General features: G+C 47.1%; 2 protein-coding genes across 14 annotated transcripts in view; both read left to right on the forward strand.

The window, feature by feature from the left end:
* MTMR14 (myotubularin related protein 14) overlaps positions 1 to 2,292 on the forward strand; it is a 45,588-nt gene extending 43,296 nt beyond the window's left edge. For all 8 annotated transcript variants that reach the window (XM_047779995.1, XM_047780012.1, XM_047780060.1 and 5 more), the window contains one exon: positions 1,698 to 2,292. In XM_047779995.1, the coding sequence (XP_047635951.1) occupies positions 1,698 to 1,881 (184 nt within the window). In that variant the 3' untranslated portion in view covers positions 1,882 to 2,292. The remainder of the gene's footprint in view (positions 1 to 1,697) is intronic.
* On the forward strand, positions 1,896 to 26,572 carry CPNE9 (copine family member 9). 6 transcript variants are annotated; one of them, XM_047780109.1, is made up of 21 exons: positions 1,896 to 1,969; positions 3,694 to 3,791; positions 4,329 to 4,369; positions 4,488 to 4,534; positions 4,628 to 4,731; positions 5,137 to 5,173; positions 5,623 to 5,699; positions 9,578 to 9,641; positions 9,755 to 9,858; positions 10,042 to 10,146; positions 11,776 to 11,817; positions 12,135 to 12,210; positions 12,303 to 12,356; positions 12,759 to 12,820; positions 13,532 to 13,578; positions 14,904 to 15,085; positions 15,352 to 15,479; positions 21,829 to 21,931; positions 23,160 to 23,217; positions 23,505 to 23,578; positions 26,174 to 26,572. In XM_047780109.1, the coding sequence occupies exons 2-21, from the start codon at positions 3,724 to 3,726 to the stop codon at positions 26,357 to 26,359; spliced, it is 1,659 nt and encodes a 552-aa protein (XP_047636065.1). In that variant the 5' UTR covers positions 1,896 to 1,969; positions 3,694 to 3,723; the 3' UTR covers positions 26,360 to 26,572. The 6 variants fall into 6 exon arrangements, with proteins under 6 accessions (XP_047636065.1, XP_047636055.1, XP_047636073.1 ...); XM_047780099.1 differs by lacking the exon at positions 1,896 to 1,969 and adding an exon at positions 3,176 to 3,250; XM_047780117.1 differs by lacking the exons at positions 1,896 to 1,969; positions 23,505 to 23,578 and adding an exon at positions 3,176 to 3,250.
* The last annotated feature ends 1,252 nt before the right edge of the window (positions 26,573 to 27,824 follow it).

The raw sequence follows: 27,824 nt of genomic DNA on the forward strand, positions 1-27,824 counted from the left end.
TATCTGGCATTAGCCACTGCAGTAGGCAGCTCCAGCCCCAGAACCCACAGTTATACCTTGGATTGCTCTCTGTGCTCGTAGCCAACCCTCAAGTTCTTGCTGGTTCCCAGGAGGGGGCTAGGTTCTACGTGATCCCGTGCCTCCAAGATTGCAGGATGAGGGTAGGGTTAAGGTTGATTCCTGGTGAGGTCTCACAGTATGTGGGTTCATTGCTTGGGCTTTGGTGTCAGAAATTTAATCCAAATCCTAGCTGTTAGGCTTACCAGCTGTGTCTTTGAGTATCAGCCTTGACTTCTGAGCCTGCTAGCTCATCTCTTGAGAGGGAATGGCACTATGGTAGCTCCAGTCTTTGCTTGCTCTGCGTCCTCAGGTGGATCACCTGTTACCCTGGGCTCTAGTTTTCTTGTTTCTAAAGAGGTTGTGATCTCTTCCCCTTCTTCCTCCCATGTATTGGGGGCATTGAGAATGCACATATATGGACCTTTGGGTATTCTTGTAAATACAGAGTCCTAATCTAAATTTTTCCTGCTTGTATGCTCTAAGGAAAAGCTAAAGAAGCACACATCATCTCCAGCCTATGTGAAAACTAATTAAGAAGTAAAGAAGATCTAGGGCCATGAATCTCTCCCACATGCCAAATTAGACTTTGGAATTGTTCATAGTGTTGCAGGAATTCAGTATGTCCTATTTTATTAGAGCTGCTGTTAGAGCTATTTGACTTTCCTTCACCCTTGAATATCTCTCTCTCTCTCCTTCACACACACACTCTCTCTCTGTTCCCACCAGTCTACTTTCTCTGGGTCTCTTCTCTTTTCCACATACTTACCCATCACCCTTGAATATCTCACACATACACACACACACACTCACTCACTCACTCTCACTCTCTCTGCTCCTATCCCACCAGTCTACTTTCCCTGGGTCTCGCCTCCCCATACTTACCCCAGGACTGTCATCTCTCCTCCTATCTCCATCTGCTCTCCCAGGCCCTGGATGCAGGTGATTTGGGCTTGAAAACTGGGGACATGGCTGCAGCTTCTGACAAATGTGCAGGAGGGATTATCCCAGGATTGGTCTCAGGGGAAATTTTGAAGTAAATCTGTACTCAGGGCTGGTCTTGGTACTTAGGTGGATAGAACGTGAGGGCTTATCTGTAGGTGTGTGACCTTTCCTCTGTTTCCATGTCCCTCCTACCCCTCAACTGCATAACTTTGAGTCCAGAGGATGAGTGTGGCTGGTACCTTGGGCCTTTTCTATTAAAGACCCTTCAAGGTATCAAACAGCCTCAAGTGGAATGCATAAGCCTGAGTTTTCATTCACTTGTTCCCCTCTGTGACTTGTGATAAGTGCCTATAGAGGCCAGGGAGGAAAAAACAAAATCAGAATAGGAGTCCTGCTGGAAAGGCCAATACCTTCCTAGCTGTTTACCTGGGGAACTACAGTGACTGAAGTTGTAGCTAGGTTTCTGGTGAGAACACTGGCTTCTCTAGGTAGGAATAGCAGCCTGAGAGCTGAGGGAGTTTTAAGAAGTGAACAGGACCAAATATTTGGAGCCTGAACCACTTGGCAGATGCTGGCCTTTGCTGGTGAATGCAGAAGGCTAGGCAGTGTGGTGTAAGGAAGAGGATGTTGGAGCCTGCCCCAGGGTGATGTACTAATTCTGCCTCCTCCCTCCCTCTCTCCCTCTCTCCCCACAGGCTTGCAGCCCTGAGTGAACGGGAGACTCGGCTACAGGAGGTGCGCTCAGCCTTCTTGGCTGCCTACAGCAGCACAGTGGGGCTTCGGGCAGCAGCCCCCAGTCCCTCAGGTGCCATCGGCGGTCTGCTAGAGCAATTTGTCCGTGGTGTTGGACTCCGGGGCACCAGCAGCAGCACCTTATGAAGCAGCCAGCCCACAACAGCTCCTGTTCCTCTCTCACCTGAGCTCTGAGCAGAATCAAAGCTGTGCCTGGCCAAGGGGGTCCTTCAAGGTTGGGAGAAGTCTTCTCCCCATCTCTGCCATGCACACAGCAGCCCCATAACTGAGCAGGGCCAAGGACAGGGTTCTCCAACCCCCAGCTTCCTGACTGGTGTCCACCACCCCACTAGTCACTGCCTCCCACCCACCTTAGTCTTTGCCAGGATTCCTGTCAACACTCAGAATCGTGTGGGGTTTCCCTGAGTCCTTGTGAAGGCCAAGACCTCACAAAAGACCCCCACTTCCCATTCGTGTCTCCTGGGAAGGAGGAGTCACCTGCACTGAGAATGAGGCAGTTTGACACAGATCACAAAATAAAATCAAAGTCTTTTTGAACAGTTACTTTTTTTTTTTGTGGCCACACTCAAAGCATGCGGGAGTTGTTAAGCCAGGAATTGAACCAGTGCCACAGTGGTGACAACACTGGATCCTTAACCCACTGAGCCACCAGTGAACTCCTAACAGCCATTGTCTTGTATCATCATTTGACTGCTGTCTTTGTGGAGTTATTTGGAAAGTTCTCACTGTCCCTTGTTTGTGCTGGAAGAAGGGGTTTTTATGGGGATGGGGCAGATGAGGCAGGAAGAAAACTGGAGACTTGAGTGTGCCTCTTAATTTCGGAGCCATGAGAGCCTCTGGTGATATGGGGACATGTAGTCACAAGTTGTTAAGGTGGGAGCAGTGGTCCTCAGACCTGAGGGCTTTAGTCACCTAGGAAGCCTGTTTATCCATTGCAGATTTCAGGGCTGCCTGAAATTGCAACTTGAAGATGCTCAGATTTTCATTAACTGAGAAATGCATGGGGGAATCCATTTTTAACATATTCAGCAGACAGCCTGCTGCTGATACAGGTGACCTACAGCCCCTGCCTGTGATGAGCACTGGTTTCCAGGGTTGTGGAGGCAGTAGGCAATGTGGGGAGGATGGGCCTGGCTGATCATCACCTTCATGTACACTGTGACCTAGAGTGGGTTGCATCCTCACAGTGTATCTCTGACTTCTACCATGAAGTCCTGAGGGCTCAAAGACATGGGCAGAGGGCTTTGCACAGTTCTGTAACAGGCACCATTTACTGACTTCTCACTAAACACAGATGAGGTCATGAGTGCGAGTGCCCAGAGGAAGGGAATAGCAGTGAACATTTTCTTGAGTGTCCACTGTGTACAATCCCTTGTGCTAAGTCCTTCCTGTGGATTATCTTGATAAAATTTTACAGCACCCCAAGTAGGAGCTATTATGGCCTTTCTACCAATGAAGTGACTGAGCCACAGAGATGTGCAGTAACTTGCCCAAGGTAACACAGCTAATAACAGATGTGTAGTTCTTCCTATTCAGAGACTGAAGGAGGGTGGAAGGAGGAAGGGGGAGAAGATTGTTGAGGGAGCGACTAAGGAAGAAGAGTCCTCCCCAATGCCTCCCAGACACCCCAACCCTTCAGCACCGCGGACAGCTACTGTGGGGGTGGGTGGGCTGGGTTTCACCCAAAGGAAAAGGGCTGGGAGGGCTCTCCCACCTTGGGGATTGAAGTTGGATTTGTGTATGGTTCCTGGCCAGCTTGAGACTGCTCCAATGGGGCGGGGGCCACCCGCAGGGCCGGGCGGGGCTGTGTTGCCATCTGGAGCCGCAGCGCCAGCGGCCACAGTGAAGGCGCGAGCAGTGAGAGCGCACGCAGGACTAGAGGGAGTACAGCCGCCACCACCGCCTCCCCTAGCAGACCCGGTGTCCCCAATCTTGCAGCTTCCCGCAGCTTCGGCCACCCGACCAGCCATGTCTCTCAGCGGAGCTTCTGAGCGCAGCGTCCCGGCCACCAAGATTGAAATTACCGTATCCTGCCGGTGAGCGGGCCACTCTTGGGAGGGCTTGGTCACTGCCCCGGCACTACCCGGCTCTAGGGCTCTGTGCGGACAGAGGCTAAACGTGGGGAGGGGGGCGGGGGGGAAGAAACAACATCTGGGGCTGGAAAATCGCGGATGCAGACTCAGGGGAGTTACTAGGAGACTCAGGAAGGGGGTTTATTTAAACAGCCCCCACCACAAAAGAGGACTCAGCCTGCGGGTTCTAGAGATGAGTCGCTGGAATCCAGTAGGATCTGGGCCCCGGGAAGACAAAGTTCTGGGGGCTATCCATCTTTCCTGAGCCCTTGGAGGCAGTGTGGACATGTAGGCATCCAGACCGCAGAGATACGGCTCTTGGGCTGAGATTTCCGGTGTTGTCTAGCGTGCTGACAACGCGGACCCCCAGCAGGGTGTAGTGATGGCAGAGGGAGGTGTGATTTGAGCCCATGCCTCTCAGGCGCCTGGTTCTGGGCATAGTCAAGACGATGGGCTCCAGGATGACCCACCCCTTGTTCGTCTGTTTGTTGCTTTCTCCAGGAACCTGCTGGACCTCGACACCTTCTCCAAGTCCGACCCCAGTAGGCGGCGCCAGGGCCAGGAGGGAGGGAACTTGGGGTCTGGGAGCGACTGAGGGGAGGAGAGGGGGTGCGGGCCAATTTGACGTCCTGCCCTCTCCGCCTCTGCTCCTGCCTGCAGTGGTGGTGCTGTACACGCAGAGCCGGGCCAGCCAGGAGTGGCGGGAGGTAAGTCCTAGAACCCTCGCCTGGTCCAGAGCCTCCACGAGAAGTCATCTGCCCCCATGCAGGCCCCGCGCTGACTCTCCGCTCCTTATTCAGTTCGGACGGACCGAGGTGATCGATAACACGCTGAATCCAGACTTTGTGCGCAAATTCGTCCTTGACTATTTCTTTGAGGAAAAGCAAAACCTGCGCTTCGATGTGTGAGCCCCGCCCAGAAATCTGGCTTGGACCCCACCCCCACCCCCAGGCCCAGATTTATTGCTCTCTTTGAAGAGCTCCACTCAAGCCTCAGCCCCGCCCTCAAGGCTAGGTTAGCCCTGCCCTTAGGTCAGATCCAACCCAGTTCATTGCCCACAACTCTGCTCCCTAATTTGGCTCCGCCTCTGCCTACATCCAGCCTCTGACAGGACTCTGCCCCCAGCAGCAGACCCCAGGCTCCAACTCACCCCTCACCCTGACTCCTGCCCAAGAGAAATCCAAGTTGAATTCAGGGCCGAGGCCGCCCCTCCCTCCACCCACAATTATAACCAGGACTTGAAATCTGACCCCTTTTCCAGCCTCTCTCCCATCAGCCCTGCCCCACGTTGGTCCCACTCTCTTCCCAGGTACAATGTCGACTCCAAAACGAACATCTCCAAACCGGTGAGTGACTGTCCCCTCACAGGCTGGCTGGGCACAAAGGCAGCGCTCAGTGTGTTAAATGACCTTCCTCAGAGCCCTTCTACCCCTCAAACCCACCCTCCCTGCTTTCCTCATCTGTTCCTGCCTCAGTTTCCCTTCTGTGCCTCTTTCTCACTGCTATTCTTCCTTTTCGACTGCTGCTGGGACCCTCAGAAGGTGAGGCTGAAGGGCGGCTGGGCAGGAACAGGGTTATGGTGTGTGAGAGGTGGAATGGCATCCTGGCTTAAAGTGATGGCAGAACCAAGAAAGGGCAGCTTGCCTGGGGACCCCTTCCCCTCCTTAAAAGCACAGACCAAGTGCTTCTGCTGCCTCCAGTCTCCCTGGTCAGTGTAGCAACATCACCAGGACTGGACTGGGTCTCTGAGCCACCAGCCCCCTCCAGGCCTTGCTGACTCTGTATCCTGGTGCAGGATTTCCTGGGACAAGCGTTCCTGGCCCTGGGAGAGGTGATCGGAGGCCAGGGCAGCCGCGTAGAGCGACCCCTCACGTGAGCTCAACTGGAAGGCGGGAAGAGTGGGTCTCGGAAATCTCCTCATAAGGCCAGCTGACCCTGTATCAGTGGAGGTTGGGAGTCACCCTGGTCAGGAGCCTTCAGTGGCTCCCGTCATCATCGTGGGAAAATCTAATCTCCAGGGTTTTTGCTTAAGTCATTCTCAGACCTGACATGTCTTCCCTCTCTCTCTTCCTTTTTTTCTAAATCTGATTCAACCTTTAAGGTCCTCTTGCAGGCCCTTTTCCAGGAAACTTCCCTCACTAAATCAAGTCCTCTGGAATTTCCCTTACATTCACTTACTAAATGTTTATTATTAGCATGTTTTGTAAGCCATACCCTGTGTGAGGATCCATTCCACAAATACTACTGGGCACACTATGTCAGCCACTGTTCAAGGGGCTTCGGTTACAATGGTGAACAGAACAAATGTTCCTGTCCTCAGGGAGCTTATACTACAGAAGTGGGAGAAACAGTCCGAAATTGACATAATAAAGAAGTAAAATACATAATATATTAGAAGACATTAATTGTTGTGGGAAAAAGGCAAATTAGACTGGGATTAGAAGGACTGGAAATGCTGGGTGGGTGGGAGTTGCCAAATTTAACAGAATGACTGAGTAGGCCTCATGGAGAGGTAACTCCAAAGCAATGACCTGAAGGAAAGCAAGTGAGTCAGCTGTACAGATATGTGGAAGAGGAATATTCCAGGCAGAGAAAACTGCCAAGTGCAAAAGTCTGATACATTCAAAGAGCAGCAAGGAGGCCAGTGTAGGTGGAACAGGGTGAGCAGGGGGAAGAAAGGAGGAAGTGAGGTTAAAGGGTTCTCAGTTAGGGCCTTGTACCCACTGTAAGGACTTTAGCTTTTACTCTGAGTTGCAGCCACTGGAGAGTTCTGATCGGAGGAGTGACATGATCTGACTTGCTTTCAAATGAGGATGCTGGCTGCTGGGCTGAGATTAAAACTTGGGTGGACAAAAGTAGAAGCAGGGAGGTGTTACAGTGATCAGCGTGCTGGAGGTGAAGGAGGGGAGAAGTGGTCAGATTCTGGATATATCTCGAAGATGGATCCAATGGACTCCTGACCATTTGAATATGGATGTGAGGAAACAAGGAGTCGAGGATGACTTTGGCCTGAACATACGAAAGGATGGATTTGCCATAAACTGAGATGATCTTAAAAAAAGAAAAAAAAAAGTGAGGGAGTTCTCTGATGGCCTAGTAGGTTGAGGCTCCTCTGTTCTCATCACTTTGGCTCTGGTTGCTGCTGTGTGGTGTATGTTTGATCCCTAGCCCAGGAATCCCCACATGCTGCCTGAGTGGCAAAAAAAAAAAAAAAAGAGAGAGAGAGAACCTGAAATAAATGTTGCAACTCTCATTTAAAAAAAAAAAAAGTGAGAGAGTGGTAATTGTGGGGGGAATTCAATTAGTATTTCAATCTGACATGTTGAATTTCATATATGTAAATTTCATATATATGTATGTAATGTTTTTGGCCATGCCTGCAGCATCCGGAAGTTCCTGAGCCAGGGATCGAACTTGAGCCACAGCTGAGACCCAAGTCACTGTGGTGACAACACTGGATCCTTAACCTGCTGTACAACAAGGGAACCCCTTGAATTTCATAATTTTTATTAGATGTTTGAGTGGACATATCAAATAGGCAATAAGAAACATGAATCTTAGATGCTCTTTAAGGACATGAAATTAAATGAGATCACTAAAGAAGGGAGGAGAGAGAACAAGAAGATCAAAGACCAAAACTCCATGAGTTGGAACCAGGAAGGGATACTGAGAAGGAGTATTGTTGAAATGGGAGGATAATTGAGAGAAGGTGGTATTGTCCTGGAAAGGACACGTATCAAGAATGATGAGATTCTATCAGAATGCTGCTGCAGTTCAGGTAAGATGAGGATTGGGAATTGGCCATGGATTTAGAAATGTGAAGGTCACTGGTGACTCTGACAAACAGAGTTTTGAAGGAGAGGTGGGAATGACAGCCTGGTTGGGGTAGTTTAGAAGAGAACGGAAGAGAGGAATGGGAATTAGGAATCTTTCAAATGATTTTGCTACAAAGAGATGAGAAAAGGAGGGGTGACTGAAGGGAGAGGTGAAGTCAAGAATAGGTTTGTAAGAAGAGTTCCTGTTGTGGCTCAGCAGATTAAGAACCTGACTAGTATCCATGAGGATGAGGGTTCAATCCCTGGCCTTGCTCAGTGGGTTAAGGATTCGGAGTTGCCATGAGCTATGGTGTAGGTCCCAGACGCAGCTTGGATCCTGTGTTGCTGTGGCTGGGGCTGTGGCATACAAAAGAATGTAACTTTGTAACATCAGAAAAATGATACCACATTTGTATGCTAATGGGAATGATTCAATAGAAACTGAAATTTTGACATAATAAAAAGAGTAGAGAGTTGCTGGAGTGATGTCCCTGTGCAGCCAAGACGGTGTGGAATGTAGCACATAGTGGAGGGATAAATAGGCACACGGATAGTCATTTATAGCAATGGTAGGAAGGCCTTGTGTGGGTGAAGATACTGGAGGCAGGGTAGGTGTGGCGGTGGGTCTGTGGACATTCTCTTCTGGTTGCTTCAGTTTTGTCAGTGAAGCACAAAACAAGGTCATTGGCTGAGAGTGAGGATGGAGGAGGAGGCCTTTTGGGTTGAGAAGAGAGGAGGAGGAGTGAACTGTCATCTCAGAACCGGAGAACGAAGGGACTCGGGATGTACAGCATGATTAAGGACTCTCTGGAGGTTTGGGGTCAGGCATTTAAAATGAAACCAATCAGCACGAACGTGTGTTTCCCTCTGGCCATATTCAGCTGTACAGGTGCAGTATGGGTTAGGCAGAGCTGGATTTAACTAGGGCTGTGGTTCTGCCAAATAAGTATATAGAAGTGAAAGAAGGGCAAGGGAAAAGGAGTAGGATGCAAGGGAGTGATTATTATAATCCAGAGAGAGTGGAATTCACACTGGGTGAGGAGATGTGGGAGAACACTAAGGAGGCAAAGAACAGTGAGAAGGCAGTGGGATCGGTGCCTTGGTTCTGGATGTGCAGAAAGCTATGCTAGGAGTGCAGGTTGGCAGGCCCATATCACCAGGGTCCCTGACTACTGGAGAACCAAGGCAAACGAGGGGTGGGTGTCCTGGTGTGCACTCTTCAAGCACATGGAGGTGTCCCTTCCTAGATCAAAAGGGAATAAGGGTTCACAGGTCTTTTTTATTTCACTCTTCACAGTCTTCAGGAAGCACCGCATCTCTGACCCAACAAACCAGCCATTTCGGCCTGGGTCTGGATGGAAATTCCTCTCCCTCATTTGGGACTGCTGCATCATGCTCTACTTGCCTAATGACTTTGACACCCCACCTCTCCCTGGAAGCTCCCTGAAGGCAGGGTCTAGAAGATCTGGAAAGTGCCAGTTGGCCAATTCACACCTAGCACAGTTCCTGGCATATAGCAGACACAGGGTCTGCTTTGAGAACCACCTTCATATCTTCCAAGTTCACCAACTGCTTTTTCTTCCATGCACTCATTCTGATCTCTTCACAACCCTGAGAGGTGGGCAAGATTCTCCTTACCTAGACAACCAGGGCCCCAAGAAAGGGAAAATAACTTGCCCAGAACTCTAAATACTAAGACTTTCCCATACTAGCATTATAAAATGTCCATGTAGGCTAGGTTAACCCCTTCCTTCCAGACTACAGACCCCTCCCTAAAGTCAGGTCCTTCCCCACCAGGAGCCACCTAGGTGAACACACTCAGGGGACAGTCGGTAAATGGCAAATTAAATCCCCAACCCACCCAATCCCAAACGGCCACCCCCATCCTTGTTTCCTACTCTCCCCACCTCACAAAGAGGCTTTTTCTGCTTCCAGGGGTGTACCAGGCAAGAAGTGTGGGACCATATTGCTGACTGCAGAGGAGCTTAGCAATTGCCGGGTCAGTAAGGCCACATGCTAGACCCAGAAGGCTCTCTTCTCTCCCCAGTTCCCTTTATGGGCTGTCTGAGTCTGTAGGCAATGTGAATGTCAATAGCCTAATTTCATCTCTAGGATATTGCCACCATGCAGCTTTGTGCAAACAAGCTGGACAAGAAGGACTTCTTTGGGAAATCAGACCCCTTCCTTGTGTTCTACAGGAGCAATGAGGATGGCACGTGAGTCACTGCCCTTACCGTGACTATGGGCCCATTAGGGCTCTTGGCTGGAGCATCTTAGACTTCACAAAGACCTGAGCCCAGAATTCACCTAAGGCAGCACTTATGTTCTGGAAACCCCAAGAGTATCAGGCCCCACTTCTGGGCTCAAAAGGCAGGTTCCAGTTCTCTTATCCTCTCCAGGTTTACCATCTGCCACAAGACAGAGGTTGTGAAAAACACGCTGAATCCTGTGTGGCAGCCCTTTAGCATCCCTGTGCGGGCATTATGCAATGGAGACTACGACAGGTATGCTCAGCACAAGCTAAGGAGTAAGGGGACAAGGGCGTGAGAGTGGGGTTCTTGGGCCACAGAATGAAAGCAGAAATGTCTTGAATAGTGTGGGAAGATCCTGCTCAGTGAGACAGAGTTTTAGACATGGAGATGGGTGCACAGGGAAACAGATGGATAGCCTGCTTGGATGAATGGATGGATGGATGAAAGGGCAAATAAACAAATGAATGAGAAGAAATATGGATGGGTGGTCAGATAAGTAGGTAAATTGGTAAATGGATAGATGAGTATTTGGATAGGTATATAAGAGGACGGGTGGGTGGGTAGAGGGGGAGATGGATGAATGGATAGCAGATGAATGGAAGAGTGAACTGATGGGTGGATTAGTGGATGGACAGGTGGTGGGTGGATTAATGGATGGATGAGTAAAAGGATGAGAGGACAGACAGGTCTATGAGAGATTGGTGGATGGTTGGCAAGGCAGAGGGATGACTTGGAAAACAGGAGGATAAACAGAATGACAGGTGGATTAACAGACAGATGAATGGATAGTAGAGAGGTGGATGGATTGGTGGATGAGTTAGTTAATGGATGAGTGTAAAGTAGGTGGATAGGCTGACCATACGAATTAACAAGTGGGGAGTTTAAAGATAGATGGGTGGGTAGGAGGATGGATGAGCACATACATGGATGGCTATGCAGATGGATGGATGATCAGATGGACAAATGTCAGATGGTGTTTGGCAGGATAGATGAATGGAGAGACAGACAGATGCTTGTATGTATCCATGAGTCAGTGGAGTGCTGGATGTATAGTTAGATAGAGCTTAATAGGTAATTGGATTAGCAAATATATGGGTAAATAGGTGGCTAGATTGATGGATGGATGGTTGACCTGCTACACAAATCAATGGACATATGAGATGACTTAGGCATAGTAGTTAAGAACATGGTCTTTGGAACCAGGATGTCTGAACTTAAATCTCAGCTTAGTCATTTACTAGTTATGAACCTTAGTCAAGTTACTGTTTTTGTGCCTCAGTTTCCTTATTCCAAAATGATAGGTAGTCCCCATTGTGGCTCAGTGGAAACAAACCCAACTAGTATCCGTGAGGATGCGGGTTCAGTCTGTGGCCCTGCTCAGGGGGTTAAGGATCCGGTGCTACCACGAACTGTGGTGTAGGTCGCAGACACCACTAGGATCTGGCATGGCTGTGTCTGGGGTGTAGGCCAGCAGCTACAGCTCCGATTCAACCCCTAGCCTGGGCACTTCCATGTGCTGCAGGTACAGCTCTAAAAAGCAAAATAAATAAATAAATAAATAATAATAGTTTTTACTTTATAAATTGGTTGTTAAATTAGACAATCTGAAAATGCTGAGAACCACATCTGGAATATAGCAAGACTCAATAAGTAATAAAGAATAGTAATAGTAGTACAAACAGCAGCAGTAGTAGTAACAGCGATAATGGCAGTAGATAGCTGGGTACAGGCATGGACTGATGAACGGATAGAACAAAGGGGAGGAAGGTTATTAGAAGGACTGATGTGTGGATGGGAGGATGATTTGTGTGCAGTTGAGTGGGTGGGGGTGTCTCTGATTTATCATACACACCCAGCCTATGTTTATCTCCTGCATTTCAGAACAGTGAAGATTGACGTGTACGACTGGGACCGGGATGGAAGGTAGCAGTGCCCCGCATAGTACCACCTCCTCCTGTACTTAACCCAAACAATTCCCTGAATACAGTCACTAGGAATCCCACAGTAGCCTTGGAAGCCAGAAAGGATAATGATAGATGCCAGGACCTTGGGTACAATTGATGCCCTCAGTTGTCTCTGATGCACTGTCTCTTCCCCTTAGCTTGGCCCCTCTTCTGGCCTGAACCCCAGTGTCCTGCAGCCCAAATAGAGGCAGGGGATAGTGGGCATAAAAGACTGGTTTCAGGGATGGCTCCAAGCCACGAGCAGCTGTTGCTCACCCACCCCTGGCCTTATTGTAGCCACGACTTCATCGGTGAGTTCACAACCAGCTACAGAGAGCTGAGCAAGGCCCAGAACCAGTTCACAGTGTATGAGGTGAGAGCTCCAGCCCTGCCTCCATCCTAGTGTGCCTAGTGTGGGGTTCCTTTCCTCTGTTTCCCATCAGCACTGTTATCTTCTTCACTTAGGTACTTAACCCTCGGAAGAAATGTAAGAAAAAGAAATATGTCAACTCGGGAACTGTGAGTACTCCGTAGGGCTCTGGCCTTCCCTGGATCCTTCTGTTTCTATCCCCACTGACAGACAAATGCTCAGGGTACGGGAAGGCTGTGAGCACAGGTTACATGGTAGAGTGAGGTTGCATACAAGGTGGCACCACTGAAGTTTTCTTTTTTCTTTTTTTTTCTTTCACCTAAGGAAATCTTTTTGATCGTTACTCTTCAGATTTTTTTTTTAAAAACCTAAGTTATATTTCCCAATTTAATATACTTTTGGAAATCCCAATATGTTCCTGACAGCTTGCCCTTTTTGCCCTTCCAGAAATTGGACGGGTTGGATAAGGGTGTAGAATCAAGTGCCTTTTTCCCTTTTCCCACCCCAGCTACCCTTTCCAAAGTAGCAGGGCTGCCTCTTCTGTCCCACAGGTGACGCTGCTTTCCTTCTCTGTGGACTCTGAATTCACTTTTGTCGATTACATCAAGGGAGGGTGAGTCACAGGCCAAGCTCTGGGCCGAAAGCCTAGCAGTGAGTAACTCCCAGTTCTGAGCCTCAGTTTTACTCTTTATTAATGGTCAGGGTCCAGTGTGGTCATGAAGATAAAACTTTAAAACACCTGGCAGACCATAAAGTGCTCTGTAAAACACAGAGTGCTGCCCAGCTTAGTTCTCTTCACAAGACTACCTTTCAACTGTAGCTTCCAGTCCCTCCGGAAAGATGCCAGACTAGTGGTCTTCAATAACCTCACTGGGGCCCAGACAGAAGATATGGCTGGTAAAAGGGAGAGGCCAAGGAGAGAGAAAAGACAAGCTGACTGTAGGGGACATTCTGCCTGGTTTAGTGGAGGCAGGCAGACCTGGGAATGGTACTTTCTTCTCTAAACCTCATTCTTCACTAATGTAAAATGGAGATGTTAATTACTACTTCAGGGTACTCTAGTAAAGGTTAAGTTGAATGATATATAATGTACTTGTTGCAGAGAAGGCATTTAATCCTGCTACCCAAAGTGTGTTCCATGGACCAGCAGCATCTGCCTCACTTGGGAGTTTGTTAGAAATGTAGAATCTCAGTCTCCACCCCGGCCATCCAAATCATAAATTGTATTTTAACACAATTCCCAGGTGATTTGTATGCATACTACTGTTTGAGAAATCCTGGTGTAAGTATTAGTCCCTTATTTCTCAATCTATTTCCCCAACAGGACACAACTGAACTTCACAGTAGCCATTGATTTCACAGCTTCCAATGGTGAGGCATGGATGGGGGGATGGGGTACAGAGGAATTCTAAAGAAGTCATTAGGGATTGGCCTGGATTCTGACCTGGGAACTTACCCAGGAAACCCAGGCTTGAGGCAAAGCCCAGCCAGGCTGATACTGGGGCAGAAGTGTTGTGAGGAGATTACTGAATGTAATGGTAGAAGCTAGAAGCGGGTACAGAAAAATAGGGTAAACAGGTCAAAGAAAGCTGAAAGGATAGATAGCTCAAGAAGTGGATGAGTAAATAAATGGATGAGAGAGAACAGGAGTGTAAGGAGAGATGGATAAATGGGTAGAAAATGATGGCTGAGTGGGTGGATAGATGATTAAACAGAGTGGGCAAATGGATCACAGGTGAGTACAGTAGACTGGAGAGGTGGATGCATGAAACGGTGTGTGGGTGGACAAATGGACAGATGTTTTTATTGGGGAAATAACAGGTATGTAGATAGGGGAATGGATGAGTGCACAGGTAGGTGGATACATATCAGGATAGACAGAGATGTGAATGAATGGGATGGGTAGGGAAGGATGGATGGACAAAACAATATGGCTATGTGGATGGATGGGAAAGAAAGAGAAATGGCAGGTAGGCAAGTGAGCGGACGGATGAATAGATGCATAGATAGGTGGGTGGATAGTTGCATAAAAGAATGGAGAAGCAGATGGATAGAGATGAATAAATAGATTGAAAGCGAGTTCCCCTGTGGTGCCGTGGGTTAAGGATATGTCATTGTCACTGCAGTGGCTCAGGTTTGACCCCTGACCCAGGAACTTCTGCATGCCATGGGCGCAGCCAAGAAAGAAAGAGAGAGGGAGTTCCCGTCATGGCTCAGTAGCTAACGAATCTGACTAGGAACCATGAGGTTGCGGGTTCGATCCCTGGCCTTGCTCAGTGGGTTAACGATCCAGCATTGCCGTGAGCTGTGGTGTAGGTTGCAGACGCCGCTCAGATCCCACGTTGCTGTGGTTCTGGTATAGGCTGGCGGCTACAGCTCCGATTCAACCCCTATCCTGGGAACCTCCATATGCTGCGGGAGCGGTCCAAGAAATGGCAAAAAGACAAAAAAAGAAAGAAAGAAAGGCAACTATGGCCAGTGGATGGGTGATTGGATGTATGAGTAGGTGGATGAGCTGATGGATAGATAGAGGAGTTGGTGGATGGATAAATGAACACGTGGATGACTGGGTAAAATAATGAGGGAGCACATGGGAAAAGAGTGGATGAATGGATAGGTGGATGGATGCAAGAATGGACAGGTGAACAGACAGATGATCAAAGTGACCATGAGGAGGGGCTCATGTTTCCCTACAGGGAATCCCCTGCAGCCCACCTCCCTGCACTACATGAGTCCCTATCAGCTCAGCGCCTATGCCATGGCCCTCAAGGCAGTGGGAGAAATCATCCAGGACTATGACAGTGATAAACTCTTCCCAGCCTACGGCTTTGGGGCCAAGCTGCCTCCTGAGGGACGGATCTCCCATCAGTTCCCCCTGGTATGATATGGGTCAGAGTCTAGACTCCATGCCCTGGCATCTGGCCCACCTAAGTTTATACGATTCTTCACTTATGTTTCTTCTAAGGGTAAAGGACCTGCAGAGGAGCAGGAGCTAGGAAAAGATGGCAGAGCAGGGAGGGAAACAGGGCTGGAGTTTGGAGGGGAGCATGAGAGTAATGGAAAAAGGAAAGAGTGAGCTGGGGTCAGAGCAATCCTGGGCATACTGTGCATGGGCTCAGCCCAGGAGGGCCTCTTCCCTGACAGAACAACAATGACGAAGACCCCAACTGTGCGGGCATTGAGGGCGTGCTAGAGAGCTACTTCCAGAGCCTGCGCACAGTGCAGCTCTACGGGCCCACCTACTTCGCTCCTGTCATCAACCAGGTGGCCAGGTAAGCAAACTGGGTGGGGTTGGGAGGGATTAAGACAACCCAGACAGGTTGCTGTGGCTCTGGCATAGGCTGGTGGCTACAGCTCCAATTCCACCCCTAGCCTGGGAACCTTCATATGCCACAGGAGCAGCCGAAGAAAACTCAAAAAAAGACAAAAAAAAAAAGACAACCCAGACAGGGGACTGACTTCCCAAGGATTGTCAGGACCACTCTTCGGTGAATTTGGGCTTTAGGGAGAGGATGAAAGTTTCAGTATTGGCCAGGCTCTGGTATAAAGAGGTTTCATAATGTCTTATTTTGAGGTAGAGAGGATGTCAAAAAACTACCCCAGCCCTACTACCTTCGAACAACAACCCAGGCCTCAAGTTTAGGGAAGAGAGAAGGGCCTATGGAACAATGAAGAAGGCACAAGCTTTGGCATCAAAACTGGGAGTCATCCTGGGTCCACCCCTCACTTAACCATGTGACTTGAAGCAACTAAGCTTCTCTAAGCCTCCATTTCATCTCTGTAAATGGGTGTAATATTGGATAACAATAACACCTTCTTTGTATGGTTATTGGGAATTTAAAATTAGATAATAATAAAGAATGATTAGCACAGTGCCTGGCCCATAGTAAGTGTCATAGTAGATTAAAATGATCCCAAGTGGTAGATTAAAATATAGAAGACTAACTTCTAAAAGTAAAGAGTAACTTCAAATTTTCCAAATAAAGACATACAAAGAAAATCCAGCTCACTGATCAAATGATTTTATTTATTTTTATTTATTTATTTTTGGCTTTTTAGAGCTGTACCTGCAGCATATGGAAGTTCCCAGGCTAGGGATCAAATCAACAGCTACAGCATGAGGGGTCAAATCTGCTACTGGCCTACGCCACAGCCATAGCAATGCAGAATCTGAGCCATGTCTGCGATGTACACCACAGCTCACAGCAACGCCAGATCTTGACCCACTGAGTGTGTCCAGGAATCGAACACCCAACCTCATAGTTCCCAGTCAGATTCATTTCCGCTGCACCACAACAGGAACTCCTCAAATGACTTTTTAATGCAAATAAAATAAAATGACTGAACTAAAACCAAATATGTCAATAAACCTAAATTAGATAAATTCACCTATTGAAAGATAGTTTCTCTGATTGCATAAAAAATAATAAGTAAACTGTACTATATGCTAAACAAAAGCGACTCATATAAAACAAAATACCTCAGAAAGGTGGAAAGTGAAAACATGAAACAAAAAAAGAGAATAAAAGTGGAAAAATTTCAAGGAGATTTATATTTCCAGAGACTCCTTTTTTCTCTAATAAAGATTAGTTTATTTTCTAAGTCACACTGAGGATAATAGTTTCTTTAATTATAAAAGCATAGGAAATGGTGTTCCCATAATGGCACAGTGGAAACAAATCCGACCAGGAACCATGAGGTTGCAGGTTTGATCCCTGGCCTCCCTCGGTGGGTTAAGGATCCAGCAATGCCATGAGCTGTGGTGTAGGCCAGCAGCTGTAGCTCCGACTGGATCCCTGGCCTGGGAACCTCCATATGCCATGGGGTGTGGCCCTAAAAAAGGAAAAAATAAAATAAAAATAAAACAAAAAAAATCATAGAAAAAAATAAAAGCATAGCACTTCTCTTGTGGTTCAGCAGATTAAGGATGTGGCAGGGTCACTGCAGCATCCCTGGTCACTGCTGTGGTGTAGGTTCATTCCCTGGCCCGGAAACTTTTGCATGGTACAAGTGAGGCCAAAAAAGAAAAAAAAAAAGTAGCATAACATTGCCATAGAAAATCTCAAGGATGGAGGATTAAATAGGAAATCAACCAGAATACTGCCCATGGGAATATATATGTATATATATTTCTCGCCGGTCTTTCCTTATACAACTATAATGGCAGTTGAGTTACAAGTTTCTTGTATTTATTTTATTTTATTTTATTTTTTTTGTCTTTTGTCTTTTTTTTTTTTTTTTTTTTTTTTTTTTTTTTTTTTTAGGGCCACACTCACAGCATATGGAGGTTCCCACGCTAGGGGTCTAATCAGCTACGCCAGATTGAATCCACGTCTGCTACCTACACCACAGCTCATGGCAACACCAGATCCTTAACCCACTGAGCGAGGCCAGGGATTGAACCCGCCATCTCATGGTACCTAGTTGGATTCGTTTCGGCTGTGCTACAATGTGGAACTATGAGTTGCAAGTTTCACTACTGATTTTTTCACTTAATAATGGAACCTGAGGTTGTTTTTTCTTTTTTCTTTTTGGTGTTTTTAGGGCTGTACCCATGGCATATGGAAGTTCCAAGACTAGGAGTGGAATAGGAGCTGTAGCTGCTGGTCTATGCCACAGCCAGATCCTGAGCAAGGCCAGGGGTCAAACCCACATCCTCATGGATACTATTCAGGTTCGTTACCACTGAGCCAAGATGGGAACTCCTATTTTTTGTTTTATTAAACAGACTTTTAAAATATTATCTTGAGCAAATTCATCATTCATTCATTCATTCAATAAACATTCAGTAAAAGGGAAAGTAGCATGAATGTGAGCTATGGAGCTAGACTAGTTACTATACCCCCTCTACCTCTTAACCAGCTGTAGGACTGTGGACAAGACTCTTAACCCCTGTGCCTGTTTCCTCAACTGTACATGGGCACACTAATATCCACATCACAGGGCTGTTGTGAGGACTAACTAAATTAATATTTGTCGAGTACTTAGAATAGTGCCTGCCACATCATAAGTGCTATAGGTGTTAGCTCTATTACTGTTACTATTATTATCATTATTACTATTCAAAGGGCATCTGCGTTTGCTCAGTTCTCTGCTGGGGCACTGGAGACTCAGAGATGAATCAGTTCTAGTCTCTGCCCTTGGGAACTCCTGCCTTGGAGCAGGAGACAGAAATATAAATAAATCATTACATTCTGTAGGCCAGAGATTCCCAGACTTTTCCAGCAAGTTGCCTATTGGCAAAGGCAAATGACTGCTTCCCTTAGGGGAATCTGGGGGCATAGCTGAAAGCAGCCAAGCTGAAAATGTCTTTGAAATCTCCATATTTAACTTAAAAATTAATGCAAGTTTTTCATTCTTCTGCCATTGTGTCCATTTATGCTGTAATTTGGGGAGGAGGTGTTTTAAGTGTACTTAGAGTCATCTGGCTTTACCCATCAGATCATATAATAGAATGAATGCTCCAAGTATCCTGTGATCTTGAGTGCCCTTGAGCACACATGCTGGTACCACCAGGGGTGTGAGAACCCATTTGGAAGGGCAGAGAGACCATCTGAAAGGACCCAGGCAGCTCAGGCATGGAGAGGACTACTTGGCTGGGTGCAAAGGGTGAACTGGACTTTATCAGAGAAAGAGGTGCAGAGTAGTCCTGGCAGAAGGAGCCACTTGTGAAAAGTACAGAGGCATGAAAGGGCAGGCTCAATAAACAGTAAACAGTACCAGAACATGCCACGTATATAAGGACTGTACAAAGAGAAGGCCAGGACTGTAGATTGGAGGAATCAAGAGCTTAGGCTTTAGGCTCAGTTGGTCAAGTGGGGGCTTGGACCCAGGTTCACCACCCCTTGGGGATGCTACTCAATGTCTCCAAACTTCAGTTTTCTCATTTTAAAAATAGGAATAAAATAGGCGTTCCCGTCGTGGCTCAGTGGTTAACGAATCTGACTAGGAACCATGAGGTTGTGGGTTCGATCCCTGGCCTTGCTCAGTGGGTTAACGATCTCACGTTGCTGTGAGCTGTGGTGTAGGTCGAAGACACAGCTTGGATCCCACGTTGCTGTGGCTCTGGCATAGACCAGTGGCTACAGCTCCAATTCGACCCCTAGCCTGGAAACCTCCATATACCATGGGGAACAGCCCTAGAAATGGCAAAAAGATAAATAAATAAATACATAAATAAATAAAAATAGGAATAAAATATATGCCTATCTCATAGAATGGTGGTGAGGATTAAATGAGATCATGTATTTTAAGTGTGCAGCTGGGATTTTGATGATCACAGATGACTCTTCATTGTTTCCTGCCCAGCAGCTAAGTGGGGCACAGATTGGCCTTCCCCAGCCAGTCCCCTGGCTCCAGGTCTAAATGGGAATGCCAGGTATCTGGCAGGGAGCCAAAGATGTACCTCCCATGCCCCAACTGCCCTGGCTCACAAATCCCTTCATGAGGGGCCCCTGCCCACTGCTACAGCCCCGTCTTTCTGCTGTAGTCCTACCTGCGCCTCCTAGAACATACTTCCTATGTTTGCACATGCCATTCCTTGTCTCTGGGACACTTCCCCTTTACCTTCCCATCCCCAACATCCCCACTCTCACCCCTGCCTGGATAATTCCTACTCATTCGTCAGGTCTTAGGTTAGATGTCATGTCCTCAAAGTCCTGACCTCAAAGCATCTTAGTGGTATAAGCATCCATCTCCCCCCAGAACAGTGATGCATGCTCAGTATCAAACTTGGTGTCTGACACTCCGCCAGTGTGCAATGACTATTTGCAAAATGAGTGAGTGACTGGAAGCAGTACCAGCCTAAGCCTCTGATGAGACTGCAGCCAAAATTCAGGAAGGGAGCTGGGGCTGCTAAGAAGGATCATGGCCCACCCTCACCCTGGGCAAAATGAACTATACCTATTTGTTTATTTTTATTTATTTTTATTATTTTTGCTTTTTTAGGGCTGCACCCATGGCATATGGATGTTCCCAGGCTAGGGGGTGGAATTGGAGCTATAGCCATCACCCTACACCATACCTTATAGCAAGGCCGGATCCCCAGCCCACTGAGTAAGGCCAGGGGGTTGAACCCACATCCTCATGGATACTAGTCGGATTCATTTCCACTGCACTGCAACTGAACTCCTATACCTATTTGAATCCTCCACTCTCACCATGCTTTCCTCTGATTTTTTTTTTTTTTTTTGGTAACCACACGGGTTCCAATAGAACTTCCTGCAGTGATGGAAATGTTCTGTATCTGTGATGTCCTCTATGGTAGTTACCAGCCACATATGGATAGTGAGCATTTGAAATGTTGCTAGGGTGAACAAGGAACTGAATGTTTAATTCTATTTAACTTAATTAATTTAAATTTCAATAGGAACTAGAGGCTAACTTACTGGATAGTGCATAGTGCAGCTCCATCTTTTCCAACCCACACAGGGCTTGAGATTGGAAGTCAAGAGATCAGGTCTGCCACAGCCTTTGTGCTCTCTGAGGTCTTTTTTTTTCCTTATGTATACAATAAGGGGACTAGACGCAATGATTTCTGAGTTCTTTTCTGATCAAAAAATCTTAGATTCAAAGACTGATGGTAAGAGAAGGAGAAGGAGCTCTGGAAGCAGCTGTTAGACTGGCAGAGGACCAGAAGCCTAGGCAGTGGGACGTGGTCAGCAGAGAGGAGAAGGGAGAGAGAGGGAGGAAAGGAGGCATTCAGCCTTTGATCTTGCTTTTGCATAAAACCCAAAATCTTTCCAGGGCCCACAAAGCACTGCATGGTCTGGGCCCTGTCCCATCATGTGGTTCATTCTGCTTTCTTTACTTGCTTGGCTCCAGACAGGGTGGGCTTCCTCCAGTCCCATCGTGGGGCCTTTGTCCATGGCTGTTCCGTCTACCTCGAATGACCCTCCCTTCCCTTAGCCTCTTCTCTTTCCTCCTCTCCTTCACCCTCAAACATTATTTTCTTTCCTTTTTTTTTTTTGTCTTTTCTTGGGCTGCACCTGCAGCATATGGAGATTCCCAGGCTAGGGGTCTAATCGGAGATGTAGCCACCAGCCTACGCCAGAGCCACAGCAACACAGGATCCAAGCTGCGTCTGCAACCTACACCACAGCTCACGGTAATGCTGGATAGTTAACCCACTGAGCCAGGCCAGGTATTGAACCTGCAACCTCATGGTTCCTAGTCGGATTTGTTAACCATTGTGCCACGACGGGAACTCCAAACATTATTTTCTTAAAGAAGACTTCACTGTCCTTCTGGGCCATGTCACAATCCCCTACAAGACACAGTCATAGCAGTGTCTCTTTCTATCCCACTTATCATTGCAATTTTATAGCTATTTCTATGATTCTTGAATCAGTGCCCCCCCTTTGAAAAGACTGAGATGGACTTGTTTTTTCCTTACTGTGTACCTCCATTGCTTAACACAGTACCTACCATAGTAAGTGCTCTATAAATGTTCCTGGAGGGATGGCAGGTGGGGCAGGAGCCAGGTCTGGGGAAGGAGCCTGAGCTTCAGAAGCCCTAGCCCTTGCTACTGCTTACATGCTGGCTGTGGAAGTTTTAGGGATGGTGTGTTCCTTTGGCCTTTCTGGGATTTCAGCTGGATTCTGATCTTGGCCTCTCACCCAGGGCTGCAGCCAAGATCTCTGATGGTTCCCAGTACTATGTTCTGCTCATCATCACGGATGGGGTCATCTCTGACATGACACAGACCAAAGAGGCCATTGTCAGTGTGAGTCTGAGGAGGAGGGCTTGGTGGGGAGGGGGTCACTGTTAGTACTGTGAAGGGGTTGAGATTTTATCCTAATGCAAACTAATAATTTACCTTGCCAATTTCTTTTTTTTTTTTCCCACTGTACAGCAAGGGGATCAAGTTATCCTTACATGTATACATTACAATTACATTTTTCCCCCAGCCTTTCTTCTGTTGCAACAGGAGTATCTAGACAAAGTTCTCAATGCTATTCAGCAGGATCTCCTTGTAAATATATTCTAAGTTGTGTCTGATAAGCCCAAGCTCCCAATCCCTCCCACTCCCTCCCCCTCCCATCAGGCAGCCACAAGTCTCTTCTCCAAGTCCATGATTTTCTTTTCTGAGGAGATGTTCATTTGTGCTGGATATTAGATTCCAGTTATAAGTGATATCATATGGTATTTGTCTTTGTCTTTCTGGCTCATTTCACTCAGTATGAGATTTTCTAGCTCCATCCATGTTGCTGCAAATGGCATTATGTCATTCTTTTTTATGGCTGAGTAGTATTCCATTGTGTATATATACCACATCTTCTGAATCCAATCATCTGTCGATGGACATTTGGGTTGTTTCCATGTCCTGGCTATTGTGAATAGTGCTGCAATGAACATGCGGGTGCATGTGTCTCTTTTAAGTAGAGTTTTGTCTGGATAGATGCCCAAGAGTGGGATTGTGGGGTCATATGGAAGTTCTATGTATAGATGTCTATACCTTGCCAATTTCATGGATGCTGGCAGCAGATACAAGACTTCTGGATCAGAGACAAAGAACTTTGCTATTCCCAACAACAGCAGTAGCTCAACAATTAGCATTTTCTCTTATTCTGTAAGTCCCAAATCCCACAAGATGATGTGCAGAGGGCCAAATGGACCTGTACCCACAGTGGATTGCATTATAGAATAGAAACCCTGAGCTTAGGAAACCCAAGTCTTGTATAATGGGCAGTAAGCATGCCCTTTGTTCCAGTGTGAGACATTTTATCATACTGGACAGTAAAAAAACCTACCCTTTGCTCTAAAGGAAGACACTGTATCTTTCAAGACTATTACATATTCAGACATCCTTGATAATCTGGCTCAGCGGGAATCAGTGCTTCTACTTCTAAGATGTGCAGAAACATCACACACAACATGCAGAATGGTCTGCCAATAGTCACCTCCCTTGTTACTGCTGCTCACCCCAACCATTTACTCTCTTTCCCTCACAGGCCTCCTCCCTGCCCATGTCTATTATTATTGTTGGTGTGGGACCAGCCATGTTTGAGGGTGAGTAAGATGTGGGGTGTCCATGAGTGGGACCATGAGCTGGGGGAAACAGAGGAGAACCTGGCCACCCAGGCCTCCCTCACAGAAATGATACTTCCTTCTTGGGGTTCCTGGGAAGATGCAATGCATGGGAAGGCATAATTACTTCATTACAATCCCAGTATTTGTAGGACTTTGACACAACCATTAGGCCTTCTCCTGATGACTCCACAGGGGAGCTAAGAGGGAGGGTGCAGCATGGGTTGGTGTGGGAAAGGCCAATCAGCTAAGGGGTGTCTTTTCTGCAGCAATGGAAGAGTTGGATGGTGATGATGTGCGCGTGTCCTCTAGGGGACGATATGCAGAGCGGGACATCGTTCAGGTAGACCTGACCAAGGAGAGGAATCATAGAGCCAAAAGGCATGGTGGGAGGGAGAGGCTAAGTTAGTAGACATTCCCTTCCTGACTTTTTAATCACCTACCCCCCCCCCAACCCCATCCCCTGCATTCTTTCAGCCTTCCTATATTCACTGAAGAAATTCTTTTTGAGAAAGAGGCAGGTTGCCACAGCCATTGTGGATTCATAGTATAGGAGATCCTCGAGGCTCCTGCTCTTTAGTAGAAGCAACCAATAATAATCACACAGCTAAACATCTCATTAGATTGTGATCAGTGCTCCAGAGGTACAGCAAATACCACTATGAGAGCCTATAACAGGGACCTGATTGGGTACAGTAGTCAGGGAAGGCTTCTACAAGGAAATGGCATTTGAAATGAAACCTAAAGGAAAGTATAAGCATGACGGTAGAGAAGCAGCATGTGAGAAGGCTCTGAGGCTCTGGCCCAACCATGGAGAAGGCAGGAGGCCAGGGTGGCAGGATCACAGTGAGTGAGGAGAAGAGGAAGCCAAGGTCTTGCAAGTTAAGGTGAAGTTTGGGGCTTTGCTCTAAAAGAATTGGAAAGCTCTTGAAGGATTGTGCATAAAGGAGTCAGACTTGCATTTAAAGACATGCAGAGGGAAGTTCCCATCTTGGCTCAGCAGTAATGAATCCAACTAGTATCCGTGATGACACAAATTCAGTCCCTGGCCTCACTCACCATTAGCTCTGCTATAGGTCACAGATGCGACTCAGAGCTGAAGTTGCTGTGGCTGTGGTGTAGGCAGGCAGCTACAGCTCCAATATGACCCCTAGCCTAAGAACTTCCATATGCCACCAGTGCAGCCCTAAAAAGGCAAAAAAAATAAAAATATAAAAAATAAAGACATGCAGAGGAGTTCCCATCATGTCTCAGTGGTAACAAACCCGACTACTATCCATAAGGACACAAATTTGATCCCTGGCCCTGTTCAGTGGGTTAGGGATCCGGCACTACTCTGAGCTGTGGTGGAGGTCACAGACTTAGCTCGGATTGCATGTTGCTTTGTGGCTGTGGTGTAGGCCAGCAGATGTAGTTCTCTGTCAACTCCTAGCCTGGGAACTTCCATATGCCACTGGTATGGCCCTAAAAAAGACAAAAATAAATAAGTAAAGACATGAAGAGATGCTTCATGTAGGGTGGACTATGGCAAGGTGAGAAAGAAGCTGGTAGACCCATTAGTGAGGAAGCCTTTGAAATAGTAGAGGATATTTGGATGGGAATGGAAACAGTGAGGATGGAGAGAAGAAGAAGATTCAAAAGATTTAAGAGCAATTTACAGAAGTTGAAGATCTGATTAAATGGTGACAGGACATGAGGAAGGCTTCAAGGGTGATTCTCGGTTTTCTAGCTTGAGCAACGAGGTGAGTGATAGTCCCAAATTGGAGGAGGAGCAGATTTGGCAGAAAAGCCTATTATTCAGTTGTGAACACATTGAGCTCAAGGTATCTAAGACAACTGAAGGGAGATGGGATATGGGCAACTAAATATGTGTCTCTGGGCTTTAGAAGAGAGAATGGGAATGGATTATAAAGTTGGGAGTCATCAGGGAACTTTTTTTTTGACAAGTAGAGCTGATTTTCTTTCTTTCTTTCTCTTTTTTTTTTTTTTTGCCATTTCTTGGGCTGCTCTTGTGACACATGGAGGTTCCCAGGCAAGGGGTCTAATCAGAGCTGTAGCCACTGGCCTACACCACAGCCACAGCAACGCAGGATCCAAGCTGCATCTGCGACCTACACCACAGCTCACAGCAACGCCGGATCCTTAATCCACTCAGCCAGGCCAGGGATCGAACCCGCAACTTCATGGTTCCTAGTCAGATTCGTTAACCACTGAGCCACAACGGGAACTCCTAGCTGATTTTCAATATATTAGTTTCAGGTGTACAGCATAGTGGTTCAGTGTTTTTAGTTTATACTCCATTAAAAGTTATTATAAGATAAAATCTATAATTCCTTGTGTTATACAATATATCCTTGCTGCTTATCTATTTTATACATAGTAGTTTGTATCTCTTAATCCAGGGAACAGTTTTGTAAAGTCACAGAAGTTTGAAATCACCCAGGAAGAGAATTGAGAGAAGGGAACAGATTTAAAGATCAGGTAGACCAAGAAGAATAGGAATGAAAAAGAAAAGCATTCCAGAAGGTAGGAGGAAATCTGGAAGAATGTCATGTATCAGGAGTGGTATGTCCAGGGAGATCATGGTCAAACATAGTGGAAAGCTAAAGAGGAGTCAGCAAGATGAGGACTGACAGTCATTGCCTGCTGGAGTTGGGAACGCAGTGTTGCTGACATCCTTAGCAACAGCAGTTTCAGCTGTTCAGCAGTAGACTGCATGAAGCCAAGCTGGAGTGGGTTGAGAGTGAATAGAAGGTGGGGGGAAAGTAAAGTGGGTGGGGAGAAAGCAAATGTAGAAAGCTCCTGAGGATAGGAGATAGTGTGATATTTGGAAAGAGATGTTAGGGGTCAACAAGGAAGCTTCCCTACTGCCCCTTTCCTTACTCCTCTCTCTTCTGGCCACTGCCCACATCTGATTGTCTGTCTGTGCTTGTTCCAGTTCGTCCCATTCCGAGACTATGTCGACCGGTCAGGGAACCAGGTGCTAAGCATGGCCCGACTAGCCAAGGATGTGCTGGCTGAGATCCCGGAGCAGCTACTGTCCTATATGCGCACCAGGGACATCCAGCCTCGCCCTCCACCACCTGCCAACCCCAGCCCAACGCCAGCTCCAGAGCAGCCCTGAGATCGCAACTATCCATTGCCTAGCAGTCTACCGCCTGCCCACCTACTGCTTCTGCTGAAACCCAGAGGCACCTGGAACCCTGGATGTCACTGGGAGGCCAACTTGGAGGATCAGAGCTGGCTGATCAAGCCCTCCGCTCCCTCATCCAGAAGGGCCTAGCACTATCACCACCTCCCTGCCTTCATGCCAGTAATAAAGCTGATCTTTACTCCATGTCTGTCACATGGCTCTTGGGGAGGAGAGTGGGGGACCCAGGGCCTGAGGCCACACCAAGAAAAGGAGGGAGCCAAGCTCAGCCTCAGCTATGGTTCATCCCTTTTTTTTCTTTTTCCCCTTTTTAGGGCCAAACCTGAGGCATATGGAGGCTCCCAGGCTAGGGGTCTAATCGGAGCTACAGCTGCCAGCCTACACCACAACCACAGCAATGCAGGATCCGAGCCACGTCTGTGAGCTACACCACAGCTCACGACAACACTGGATCCTTAACCCACCGAGCAAGGCCAGGGATCAAACCCGCAACCTCATGGTTTCTAGTCAGATTCATTTTTACTATACCATGACGGGAACTCCCAGTTTATCCCCATTCTAACACACATTCATCTAACATTTCTTCAGATACTCTTCAAAGTGCATCTTTATGTGTGTACATTTCTCCTGAGAAGAGAAGCACATAGCTTTTATCAGATTCTCAAAGGGGTTCCTGACCTCAAAAGGGATCAGTTTTAAGATGATTCTGTATAACTCTGCTCTAATCCATTTAGCCTGAGTTATTTGAGTGAGGATAATAAAAAAGCTGATATTTTCTTTGAGTATTCACTACATATCAACACTATGTGAGAGTTCTCTTGTGGCCCAGAGGTTGAAGGACCAGCAGCAGCTTAGGTAGCTGCTGTGGTGCAGGTTCAATCCCTGGCCTGGGAACTTCAACATGCCAGTGTGGCCAAAAACATCCCACTGTGCTATGTGATTTACAAGCATCGTATTATTCAATCCTCACAACAATCCTGTAAGGTAAGCACTATTTTATCTCTATTATACACATGGAACCGAGGTTCAGAGAGTTTGTCATTTACTGAAGAGAACCCATCAGTTTGACTTCAGATCCCGAGATCTTAACCAGCAAATCTTTTCGTGAAGTGTCCATTTTACGAGGATGTTTGTGGGAAGATACTGAATGTGTAAACACATACTTTACAGTGGATTGAATGCAAGGTTTGTATTAAAGTAAAATAGAACCTTCCAGATGATTTGGGCTTTGCCCCAGAACCCTGGAAGACCCTTTAACTCTCCTCTTTGATGGCAAAACTGGAGAGGCTCAGCCCAGGTATTGTTTAGCAAGTGGACTCTTCTTGGCACCCAAGTTCTCCAAAGCGCCCAGGAACTCACCAGTAGAGTTGTGGCACTCCGCTTTACAAATAAGCAATATGAGGTAAGAAGAATTTAACAACCTGCTCAAATTCACATA

The sequence above is a fragment of the Phacochoerus africanus genome, chromosome 1 (genome assembly GCF_016906955.1).
Source record: "Phacochoerus africanus isolate WHEZ1 chromosome 1, ROS_Pafr_v1, whole genome shotgun sequence".
Taxonomy (NCBI): Eukaryota; Metazoa; Chordata; class Mammalia; order Artiodactyla; family Suidae; genus Phacochoerus; species Phacochoerus africanus.